The sequence below is a fragment of the Castanea sativa genome, chromosome 3 (genome assembly GCF_040712315.1).
Source record: "Castanea sativa cultivar Marrone di Chiusa Pesio chromosome 3, ASM4071231v1".
Taxonomy (NCBI): domain Eukaryota; kingdom Viridiplantae; phylum Streptophyta; class Magnoliopsida; order Fagales; family Fagaceae; genus Castanea; species Castanea sativa.
In genome coordinates, this window is record NC_134015.1 from 21,807,052 (window position 1) to 21,819,036 (window position 11,985).

The 11,985-nt window shown below is 36.2% G+C and overlaps 1 protein-coding gene across 4 annotated transcripts; it reads right to left on the reverse strand.

Moving 5' to 3' along the window:
• Window positions 1–272: 272 nt before the first annotated feature.
• LOC142628175 (protein BCCIP homolog) lies at window positions 273–10,014 on the reverse strand. 4 transcript variants are annotated; one of them, XM_075802204.1, is made up of 9 exons: window positions 9,932–10,014; window positions 6,980–7,148; window positions 3,816–3,889; window positions 3,064–3,288; window positions 1,654–1,863; window positions 1,479–1,544; window positions 1,292–1,381; window positions 1,128–1,181; window positions 273–646 (listed from the first exon to the last, which is right to left on the reverse strand). In XM_075802204.1, the coding sequence occupies exons 2-9, from the start codon at window positions 7,137–7,139 to the stop codon at window positions 548–550; spliced, it is 978 nt and encodes a 325-aa protein (XP_075658319.1). In that variant the 5' UTR covers window positions 7,140–7,148; window positions 9,932–10,014; the 3' UTR covers window positions 273–547. The 4 variants fall into 4 exon arrangements, with proteins under 4 accessions (XP_075658319.1, XP_075658318.1, XP_075658320.1 ...); XM_075802203.1 differs by lacking the exon at window positions 9,932–10,014 and adding an exon at window positions 9,133–9,649; XM_075802205.1 differs by lacking the exon at window positions 9,932–10,014 and adding an exon at window positions 8,070–8,177.
• Between the last annotated feature and the right edge of the window lie 1,971 nt (window positions 10,015–11,985).

Sequence of the window (11,985 nt, forward strand, 5' to 3'; positions counted from 1 at the left end):
TACTCTAATTTGTCTTCTATTTAAGTTTGTACCTGTATACCTGATGCCATAAAACAGCTACAAGAATGACTACTTACTTTCTTACTCATTTATTTAACTGTCATTTATTTATTAATGAGTTAATGTTATGAAGCCATGAATTACTCACGGTATTAAGCTTCTTTTCGAGGCTTTAAGCCATCAATTAACCATTTCTGTCACCATTAATACTGTCATGACCATGTTTTAACTGCCATATATGTTCCAAAATTTCAAATAATTGGAAAACTATAGAAGACAAACTAGGGTTAAAACGTTTAAGAAAAAAGGACAGAACATAGAAGACAAATGTCTTGTAAATCAGGTCTACTACCCATGATTACAAAATTTAGTGAAATCCTTACCGATAAATTCCCCATGGTACAAGAAAAATGCCCACCCCAAAAAAAAAAAAGGCACCTCAGACCTCTTGGACAAGCTCAGCAAAGTCGAAAGCTAACTTAGAAATGTTGACAGAAGAAAAATGAAAGTTTATAAACTAAAAAATTTTGATACCTTATGCTTGGCCTCAGGATTCATTTATTAAAGATTTCAACTCTTGTCGGAATGTAGAAATTTTTTCTGCTTCAACAGCCATGACTAATCCCATAAACCGATAATTTCTTAGCTGCAAAAAAATTAATGAAAACCAAATAAATAGAATATTAAATTATAAAGTCATAAGTCCCAAGAATAGAGCCCCAGGCCCACAGAGCAACACACAACTGTCCACTATAGTAGCATCAATGACAAACATAAATAAATGCTTGTGGGATGTCGGGAGCCAGGGTCAAGATTCAAGTCTCCATGAGAGAGTTTCACACACATATACATTTTAGATTAAGCTAAAATAAAAATTATGTCTTGTATAAAAAAATAAAAAAAAAACATTCGCTGCACACTCAGCAACAAAGTAAGTAGAGTAACGGAAATAATTGTCTCACAATTTGCGACCTGCTTAGTGTATAGAGGAATTTGAACTCATACTATTGTGCTCTAAGTTATTTCCTTTTTCTTTTTTTGTATTTTTTTTTTTGGGGGTGTGTAGTACTAGTTTTAGTGCAATTAGGGTAAGTCAAAAAATTATGTTAGGTTGACAAACTACTAACCTCATGAGTTGGCTGTTGAGTGTGCAAAGGAAAGCTGAATGACCACTGGCTAAGCTGAAATAATACACCACACAAGTACGCTAAGTTAAAAGAAGGAAAAAAAAAAGTACATAATAAATTTTTTTTTTTTCTGGCATGGAGAGCCGTAATACAAGTATCACTACCCTGTGAAAAATTTCATCCTCCGGCTTTGTATAGATTATTGCCTCATCACTGTCATTACTCAGCTTCATTTTCTGATCAGCATTCTTGTGCTGTAGTTTGCATCCAGAAACAAATAAAACCAATTGTAACTCATCTCTTAATCAAAAGCAACCTACAATAGTAAGAAAAGATGATACGATACTGTACCTTGTAAATTTTACTGAAAATTATATAAAACTTAAAGCAGAAAGAATTCCTGAGCTCTTCTGTGGGCTTCCAAAGGCAAAACAAGAATATCAGAACACAATAGGGATGCTGTTTCCAGCAGGTAAAGAAACAGACATTTTTCACACTCATCCATCCACAAATGCTATTATCTAACCTCATCTTCTGTAGCCCAAGAGACTTCATCAAAGAGGGCATCGTAAAGAGGTGGCAGAAGCTGGGGAGGAAGATTCACCACACGCTGAGAGACCAGGAGACCCACATTCTGTGCTTGCTCTCCCAAAATTAATCTCAGGCCATCTACTACATCCTTCTCCTGGCATGCTTTAAGGAGGAACTCCTTGATCTCCATGATACATTTATGGTCCTGATAAGTACAAATACATGACTTCTGATCAGTCAAATGTTATGAGGGTCAGCTTATCTACAAATGCTGAAATTACCAGCCAGTCAGCAATCAAACTACATTTGATTCTATCAAAAGGAACTGCTAATCAAGTAACTTTCTCATCAATTCAATATGATATCAGGTGCAGAAGATAATCAGGGTTGAAGCAAGGACTTAAGACCGAACTCACATTTGAGTCTGGAATTTTTTTTTATAAATTTAGTGTCCTTTTATATACAATGTTAATATGAAATGCAAATATATGTGCAAATACATTAAACTAGACGCATTGTCATTGTGTTAGTCAGGTGACCTTCCCTACCCCATCCCTAATAAAACTTCTCTTCTCTTGGGCATATAATCAGGTTATGAGCATATTTTTGGATTAAATAATATTCAGGATAAATTACAAATATTCACCAAAACTATCACCCAAGTTGCACTGTCCCCTTATATCTGAAACTGAGCGACCAATGCCCTAATATAGCTCAAAAATTCCAAAATGGCCCTCTACTGTTCCAGTTTCCCTCAAATTAACAGCAGATTATTCCACAAATGTGCCACCAAACCAAAGTCGACAACAACAACAAAAGATGCAACCAAAGCTCTCTTCAGGTTTTTCTCCTTTTCATGTCCATTGATTTGCTTTTAATTTGAGGGCAATTGGAACAGCAGGGGGGCTATTTGAAATTTTGAGTAACATTAAGAGTTTGCTTGCTTAGTAGATTCATCGCAACTTGTGTAAAAGTCTAGGATAGGTACTTGCATTTACCTAATATTAAATTCAAGTCTATTAAAGGTGAGATAACAGCGGGTCTTTTCTTTATAAGTAAATATTAGACTTTATAAAGAGAAAGAGCAATAATGGAGAATGGGACAAATTTAATAGGGGTCATATTAAATTTGGTGCCACCCCATCCAAAACCACCCCCATTGACATCCCTAAAGCAGTAGAAAAGTCAAACAGATTGAAGCCATACTTCTGCATATCTAACTATATAACAGCACACACTCCTACTGTTTTCAATGTGGTACAAACATTATTGACTGGCAATTGCAAACATATATATCAGGAGACTTAATAACAGAGTCAGTTTGTAGTACATATGCCACACCACTGAAAGAAGAGATAAACATTGCAGAAAATATGGCTGGGATTTAGAAGTATTTGTCCCTTGCCTTATATCTTCCCAGGTTTAGAGCAGTCACAATAGAAAAAACTCCATCATCTTCATCACCCTCTATTTTAACAACAGTCCCCACTGTGGTCTGTCCCAATATCAAGTCAACAAAACCAGTCAAATCCCACTGCTTATTATCAAGGTAGGCTTGCAGCAATGTCTTCACTCCATGAAAATCATTGGATTTTGGATCAAAGAATGCAAAATCTGCTTGAACGTTTCCCTTCACATTTACAAATTCAATTTGCATGAATACACACACTAAATCAACATGAGAAACAACGATCAAAACTTAATAAGATTTTATGTGATGTAAACAATTGTAGTTAAAATTATTAGAATTATGATTAAGTGATTAAATTCACCATTTCCTAATAGCTTAAGCTATATAAAGTCAAGGATCGAACTCAGGATCTCTTGCTCTGATACCATGTTAAATTACCAATTCTCCTAAAAGCTTAAGCTATTGAGATATGGTAAATTTAATCATATAACCGCAAACTTCTAACACTCCTTCTCACGTGTGGGCTCAAACTACCTTTTCATAGGTGAGCTCCCAACATGTGGGAATTTAAATGGGAGGTAGAGTGGAGAAGACACAGATCGAACTTAAGAGCTCTTGCTCTGATACTATGTTAAATTATTAATTCTCCCAAAAGCTTAAGCAATTAAGAAATTGTGAATTTAATCACTAAACCCTAATTCTAATAAAAATAATAATTTATATTGCAAGAAAGAAAAAACGCTTACATCAAACTCCTCTTCATCAGAAGACTCAGATGGTTCACTCCTTTTTTCCAAAGTATCCCTCAAAATTCCGTTATCTAAAAACAGAACAAAAGAGCAAGTATGGGCCTTATTTGAATTGTTTTTGAAAACTTTTCTCAAAAACATGCTCTCGAGAAAGGGAATAGAATACCGTTTCATGCTTTTTTTTAATATCAAATGCGTTTGAAAAGATGTAACTATAGAATTGTTTTTCAAAAAATAAAACACCAAAAAAAATTTAATATAAGTAAACAAATTCATTGAGAGCGCAAGGCGCAACCCACATACATGAGAAGTATACAAGTGATACATACACCAAGAATCAAGAAAAAACAAAGAGATTAAGAAATTCTAGCAAGTTTGAAGAATAAAAAGAGTCACTAGCAACTAAGCAATTGTAAAGGATTTTCAATAGTAGTGGCTTCAACTCAGAGGCTGTTTTCTCATGATCTTCAGACCTATGCACATTACATTCTCTCCAAATACAGCAGATAACGCATAAAGGAGTGGCATTCCAAATGCTTGCATTACAATGCCTACAAAGCCTTCCATTCCAGCAAGTGAAAAATCCACCACCCACCTAGGCATGACCTGCTACAGCCCAAACAACATAAGGCCATATCCCAGAGTTCCTTGGCTACTTCACAATGGAGGAGTATATGATCCATGGTTTCCTCACTCTTTTTGTACATACAACAACAATCCACAACTATAACATCACACTTCCTCAAATTATCCATCATTAGGATTCTACTAAACACTATAATCTATGCAAATAATGCCACTCTCAGAGAGTTCTTGGTCTTCCAAATACTATTTTAAGGGAAAGGGGTTCCGCCATTATACGTTGTTTTTTTTTTTTTTTTTTATAAGTAACATTAGAGGTCAAAACTTTATAATACATTTAACCTACAATGGCTTATGGAAGGGATCCAATAAATCTTACCCTCTCCATCTCTCCTCAAATTATTGGAATAAAGAGGATTAGGAAGAAGAAAAACAATCAAACTCCCAATCCAACAAGTTTCTCATGAACCCAATGTAATTAAACATTAGACATTCATATACTCTGCCACTAAAACCTCCTTATGACAGGCTATCTTAAACCATTAGGCATCCATAAAATAGAGAATACTTGTTTGGATGGTGAAAACTGAAAAGAGTTTAAAACACTGAAAACTCACAAGGTGCCTGGTTAATTGTTTCTTTGCTCAAAAGTTTTTTAGTACATTCTCTCTCTCTGAGCACACCCACACGTGTGCCCCCATACCCTCCTTCACATGCACAAAGATAAAGTAAATCCAAAACCAAAAATTGCAATGTAAAGCTTCACACTCCCAAAAACACCAAAAATCCCATAAAGAACAAAATCCCCAAAATAATCCCAATTTGAACCTCAACCAAAACCTCCTTTTTTGTTTCATCCAACACCACCTAGAATGTCTCCAACCTATAAATCACACCCTGATTTTTATCTCATAAAACTACTTTCCCATAAACCACTAACATGTAATATAGAATGGGTAGGTGCACAACGTAGAATTTGTGTTTGTGCTTGTATGGGTGTGAGGAAATAGGGGATGGCAGAGAGATGGCTAGATGTTTTTGTGTGTACTATATACATTAGAGACAGATGGTTTTGGTTGTCTCTGAATGAATGTGTTTTTGTGTCAAGGTGCAAATAGGCCAAATCAAGTGTTATCAATGGTGGAAGCAAAACATGATTAATCGACCATGTTAAGGACCAATTTGGCCAGTGATTGAGTACCAGAAGGCATCGAAGCAAAAATCTATTGATGAGTGGTAAAGACAGGGTAGCAAGGGCTCAAACTTGATCTCTAGTAGTGGCAGAGATAGAGGATGCAAAGTCAGCTAGAGGCAACCAATGGCTCATGCCTACAATTCAGTGGTTAGCTAGTGAAGTAAGATGCGCCGATGTGGGGCTGCAGTGTAGGTGTGGTAAATAGTGTGTGAGGGGGCAAAGGCTGACTGTTTTAGTTGGAATAGAATGAACAAATATGTACACTTTTTTGCCACTTTATTAATGCTTTTGTTATTAATGAGACACTATTCCCTCTGTGTTTTCAAGGTTTCAAGAACAAACAACTAAATAAATCTTTTAAAGATGTTCTCAACAACCATATATACATGGACGACCAAATCTGCCTTGCCAGCATGCTAGAAGCCCCCATTACAGATTGCAGCATAACCCAGCTCACTCCAAACAAACCGAGCACCATAGCCCACAAATCCATTGCAATTGGACAATGAAGAAAAAGATGATCAACCGATTCACCATTACACTTGCACATGTAGCACCAATCCAATATCCAAACCTTCCTTTTCCGTAGATTGTCAATCGTTAAGCATTTCTCTAAAGCAGCAGTCCAAACAAAGAAAGCTACTTGAGAAGGAATCTTTTGTTTCCAAATGCTTTTCCAAGGAAAGGAATAGTCATTAGAGCCTACTAAGAGACTATAATAATCCTTAACCATGAAGCCCTTCTCACTATCAGATTTCCAGCACATCTTATCCTCCTCAAACCCTCTTACCGAAGTACCATATATGGTATCCATGAAACCAGCCAGCGCCTCTAATTCCCGCGCATGCACATCCCTAAAGAAATTGACATCCCAAAACAAGGTTCCATTATCAAACTTCATAATCTCAGCCACACTAACCTCCTGATTTTGGCAAAATCGAAACAATTCAGGATGGTTGATGGTTCCCTATTGTTTATTGTGGTGCCTTTGGAGGGAGAGAAATAGTCGGTGCTTTGAAGATAAGGAGAGATCCATATCAGACTTGAAACTATTTTTCTTTAGAACTTTAATGGATTGGTAGGCTGCATTGCGGAACCAATCATTTTTATCCTTTCTTGATTTTGTTCTTGATTGCTTCATCCCTTGTACACTCCCTGTGTACTAGGGTGTTCCCCTTTTTTTGACATCAATAAACTTATTACTTATCAAAAAAAAAAAAAAAAGATGTTCTCAACAAACTTGTTCGAGTTACAATTTTCAAAAAATCAGCTCAAGACCCCCCCCCCCCAAAAAAAAAGACAATTCATGTAGATAGAAAATGAAAACAAAGTGTTACATCCTGGATTAAGATGAAGAGTTTACTTAACATGAAATTGCAAGTACCTGTAGAGTTCAAGGGAGATTCTCTGTGGAGTTTGGACTCTTGCATTCGACGTTTTGCCAAGTAAGAAGAGGCTACCTGAGCAGCTGAACGAGAAAAAGAGGAGAAGGTCAGAGGCCGAGGTTTCAACAATCGCTGGTGCCTTGTTGGCCTCCGGGGCATCTTGTTAATCTGTGTAAATCCAACAACAACAAAATTGAACGTCAAGTTCATTAAATTTGAGTTTAGATTTGATGTTATGAAGCAAAATTTGCTAAAAATGATGAGCTTGAGTAAGCGTGATACATATCAGACAGCATTTCGTATCAATGACTAAAAGACATACACGTTATTCAGCAAAATAAATAAATAATGTACATGTTAGTGTCAAAGCACGTTTTGATAATTAATCAAGTTTATTAAAGAAAATGACTTTACAATGTAGAGATAAAGCTCTAAGTCTCTAACAAGCAAATAGGATAAAGAAGCACTAGCTCATGTTCACTACTACCTCTGACTCATAGCTTCATTAGTCAATGAGAGACATTAGCTACCCACCTTGTGTGCAAAACTACACATCACCGTGTGTGCCACAGAGCACACCCCTCCTAATATAACAAATAAAAAAACAGAGAAAAAGAGAGTAGAATATATATTTTTTTTAAATGAATTAGCTTGAATATATTCACCAAATTCTATCTACCCGTCTTCTGCATCTTTCTCCTTATCTCTTTCTCAAATCTTCAAAGAACAATGAATGATGATCATTTCTTATTGTGTAAAATAAAAATGTGAAGCTTTTTTTTTTTTTTCCTCATTTTGGGCTAAAAGAGGTTTTTGGGCTGAACATCTTTGTTTGAACAGTATGAAAGTAGGAATATATGAAGAAAGATGCAGTATACAGGAAGTATACTTCATAACAACGGTACAGACACAGAAGAAAATTAGAATCAGCATACAGAAAACGAAAAGCAATCTAGCATGGACAGAAAATCAGAAGCAAACTAAGGGAACTGAACATCAAGCTTGCTATTTTATAAACCCAAATTTAAAAAATAAAATTAATAAAAATCAACATGGTTAAATTTAATTAGGGAACTTAACATACAGTACCTAAGTTTTTCTCCATAGAAAAATATCCAAAATAAAAAATTAAGCAATTTTTCAAGTGTCTTTGTACAGCTTGAGGTGTGAGATACCAAAAGGGCACTCACCCAAGTGAATTGAGAAGCCCAACTCTAAATATAGTTATTAGATATTATGATATGATGAACTCAAATCATATGTATATATCTAAGGCTTATACTCAATCATATCAAAGAAAAGAAAAAACTATTCCCCTTTATTTTCCCACATTTTCTCTCAGCAACCAAACAGTGGTGGTTCCAGGAATTTTTCTTAGGGTGTTCCTAAAAAATTTTTCCAAAATTTTTTTTTTTGGTACGTAGTTTTCTTATCAAATTATTAATTATTGTTGTTTAGTTGTTTCTTTAATTTTTTGACTTTTATAAACTATAATTTGTTATATTGTTGTTTCATTAATTATAAAATTATTAATTGTTGTTTAGCCTAGAATAACATAATTTAATTTGTTTATCTTTTATAATATATTAGTTAATTAAATTATTAATTATTATTTATTAGTTACTTCCTTCAATTAATTATTAGTTAATTAAATGGTTTTTTATTAATTATTAGTTAATTAAATGATTATTCATTAATTATTAGTTGCACTATTGCAAACAGCCACACCCCATTCACCCCAATTCAACAGTATCCAATGCCCCTGACTCCAATCACAAGACTAGAGCCAATCAGATAAAGCCAATTAATTATATTTCACAAAAAGACACCACACCAACACAGACATCTAATTTATCTCACCACACCAGCATCAATATCAACGGATAACTCCAAAAACAGTGCAAATATTAATAAAACTTTATAAAGCATACTAACCAAAAGGCAAAAGCAGACAAATGACAATCATAAAAAAAAAAAAAAAAAAAAAACAAGAACAGTTCTCAGTTCAAAGTCTTAAAAGAGAGAGAGAGACTGAGACAGAGAGACAGAGGGAGAGTCCGAGAGTCTCATTTTGTTCACTTTCATTCTTCCCTCTTCACTCTTCAGATAAAGAGAGCAGAGAGACTGAGACAGAGTCACATAGATGAAATACCTGAGGGGCGGCGCCGTCGGGCACAGTGGCGAGGCGAGGCGAGGCGAGGAACTCAACTGGGGAAGACCGATCGGGCACAGTGGCGTGGCGAGGCGAGGAACTGAGGAAGACCGATCGGGCAGCGGGGCAGCACGTCGAGATGTAGCTTCCGTTTGAATGGGAGATCGATTTTGAGCCGGCCCGATCTGGCGATCTCCTACTCCGTCATCCGTTCAGACGTTCCGTGAAATTTTTTGCGTCTGTCTGTGAAGTGTGAAGTGTGAAGTGTTGGCCTGATCTGATTTCAGTATATTAGGTTAGGTTTTTTTTTTTTTTTTGGGAGAATCTGTGGGTTATTGGGTTTGCTACCATCTGTTGGGCTTGATGTTGGGCTTGCTTGTTTTTTTTCGAGAATCTGTGGGCTTGCCGTTACACTTTCTTTTTTTTTTTCTTTTTTTTTCAGATTTTAGTTCCAAGTTTTTTTTTTTGGCTTTTTTTATTTGCTGAACAAATAATTTTTTTTTTTTTTTAGGGTGTTCCTACCTTGATTGAGGGTATTCTTAATTTTTTTTTTTAAGGTAAACAAATATTTTTTTTAAAATTATTATATATATAAAAAAAAAAAATTTCAGTTCAGGGTGTTCCTGGGAACACCCTGAAATGTACGTGGTGCCGCCACTGCAACCAAACGCCAAACACCAAGCAAACACAACAAGAAATACATATACACTCAAAATCATGTATTTTCAGCAAAGAAAAAAACACAATAATAATACAAACAACTCACAATTAAGTAAACAGAGAGAAAAAGAGAACATACCCAAAATAAGAGAGAGGTGGAGAAAGGCAGGAACGATGCAGAAGCAGCAGCCGCGTGAATGATGGAGAAGCGGTGTGAGAGAGAGAGAAGGAGAAGAACAGCTGTGAAAATAGCAAAGAGAGATGAGTGGTTTTGGTATAAGAAGAGAAAAAAATAAAGGACTTAACACCCTATGACCATTATTACACTTTGTAACAGAATGTCAAATTTGCTGTTATGTTAGACGGAAAGCACAATCACATGCCTCTCATGTGACTCTTACTTAAGTGGCACTAAGCCAAATGACCTAAATACACCTCTCTATCTCTCTCTCTCTCTTTCTTTTTGTTGGGACGGATGGAGCTACCGTGAAAGTCCTTGAGAGTCATCGTGTTTCTTCACTGACATTTTCTTCCTCTTTCTCTTTTTCTTTCTGTGCATATGGAGACTTGTTGTATATAGATATAGTTCTTTTGGTTGTGGATGTGGTTTATTATTGGGAGGAAATGGAATCGGAGCGATTATTATTTTTTGCCTCTGCACATTGCATTTTTCCACCTTTTTTGGCCACGCACACTGTCGCCCAATTTTCAGGCATGACATCCACAATCAAAAACCCACATACCATCGCAAAGCCACCAATTTTAAAGCATGAGTCAAAAACCAATTCACAACACAAATTCACAGGATACAAAATCACAAACGCAAATTCGGACCGACTAAGATCCACAAACACAATTCCACACTTTCTGATCAACGCATTCAGAATTTTAGATCACAAACACAACTGTTGCTCAATCGATCCATCGCCAAGATCTGTAGTGAAAGTGAGAGAGAGAGAGAGAGAGGAGATGAATCGTACCCAACCGATTTTGCTGTCACGGATGCCACTGTGTAACAGAAACGGATGCCACTGTGTAACAGAAGTCAAAGAAATTAGAAAAGCTGAGTGAATCTCATGAATCCAGAAGTCCAGGTAGCAGTAGAGATGAAGCAGAGATCAACGACAAGTAGCTTAAGTATAAAAACTACAACAGTTTTAGTTAGTGGACATGTGACTTACATGTGATTGACTTAATTGTAAATATCTGTTAGTTAGTTAGGAAGTTTGTTAGATCAGTTAAGTTAGTTTTGGGCTTGGTTTAGTTGCTTAGTGATGCTATAAATACTTGTAATTATCTCAATTTTACTCAGATCAATAAAATCATTTTCTTCAGTAAATTTCATCCTGTGAGCTCTTGGAGTTGACCATACTCATGACCAAAACAACACCCAAATCGGACCCAGCTACCATCTGCGACCACCCATCATCGTCACTCAACCACTGTCGTTTACTACCCTCTATCTCTACTGATCTGTGTTAGGAATGGCAACGGGTTGGGTTCGGGCCAGGTTTTTGCATACCCGGACCCGACCCGCGGGGCAAAACCCGAAACCCGAACCCGGCCCAAATAATAATCGGGTTTTTTTATCGGGACCCAGACCCGCCCCGCCGGGCCCCGCGGGCCCGTTTAACTTATTGGGCCTAAATTTGGCCCAACCAAAAAAAAAAATTTGAAGCATTTAAACAAACAAACTAGTTGCTAAAACAGCAAATACTTCACTAAAAAAAAAATCTTATAGCACTGCAAAATAAGGATTAGGCTCTGTCTCGGAAAGCTGGACAAGGATTTGGCTCATTATGGCCTAAGAAGCATTTAAACAAACACTTTATATGCAATAAAAAACATATCATGAGCCATGCTTTATATAATGACCCACCAGCCACAACTTACACGACAACATTACAGATCCAAACACCGAATTGGGTAACAATTGCAAATCCAAATCACATTACAATCAAACCCCAAACAGTAGATTTATCCCAAAAATATGAGATTCAAATCATCAATAATTACAGTATAAGAAATTTCCACAAAAGATGATTTTTAAAAAAAAAATTGCTAAGAGGTATGGACCATACAGAGAAGAGTCCGGAGGCGCTTTCGATTTCGTTTGGGCTAGATCGGTTTTTGTTTTGAATACCGAAACACATTAGAGAACGAACACACAAGATCAGAAAGAGGGCTGTGCGG

Coding starts and splice junctions, on each gene's coding strand:
- LOC142628175 (XM_075802204.1), bottom strand. CDS start 7,139: ATGCCCCGGAGGCCAACAAGGCACCAGCGATTGTTGAAACCTCGGCCT. Junction 1,864..3,063: donor TAAACCTGGGAAGATATAAG/GCAAGGGACAAA, acceptor TGTACTTATCAG/GACCATAAATGTATCATGGA. Junction 1,382..1,478: donor TTTTCAGTAAAATTTACAAG/GTACAGTATCGT, acceptor TGCAAACTACAG/CACAAGAATGCTGATCAGAA.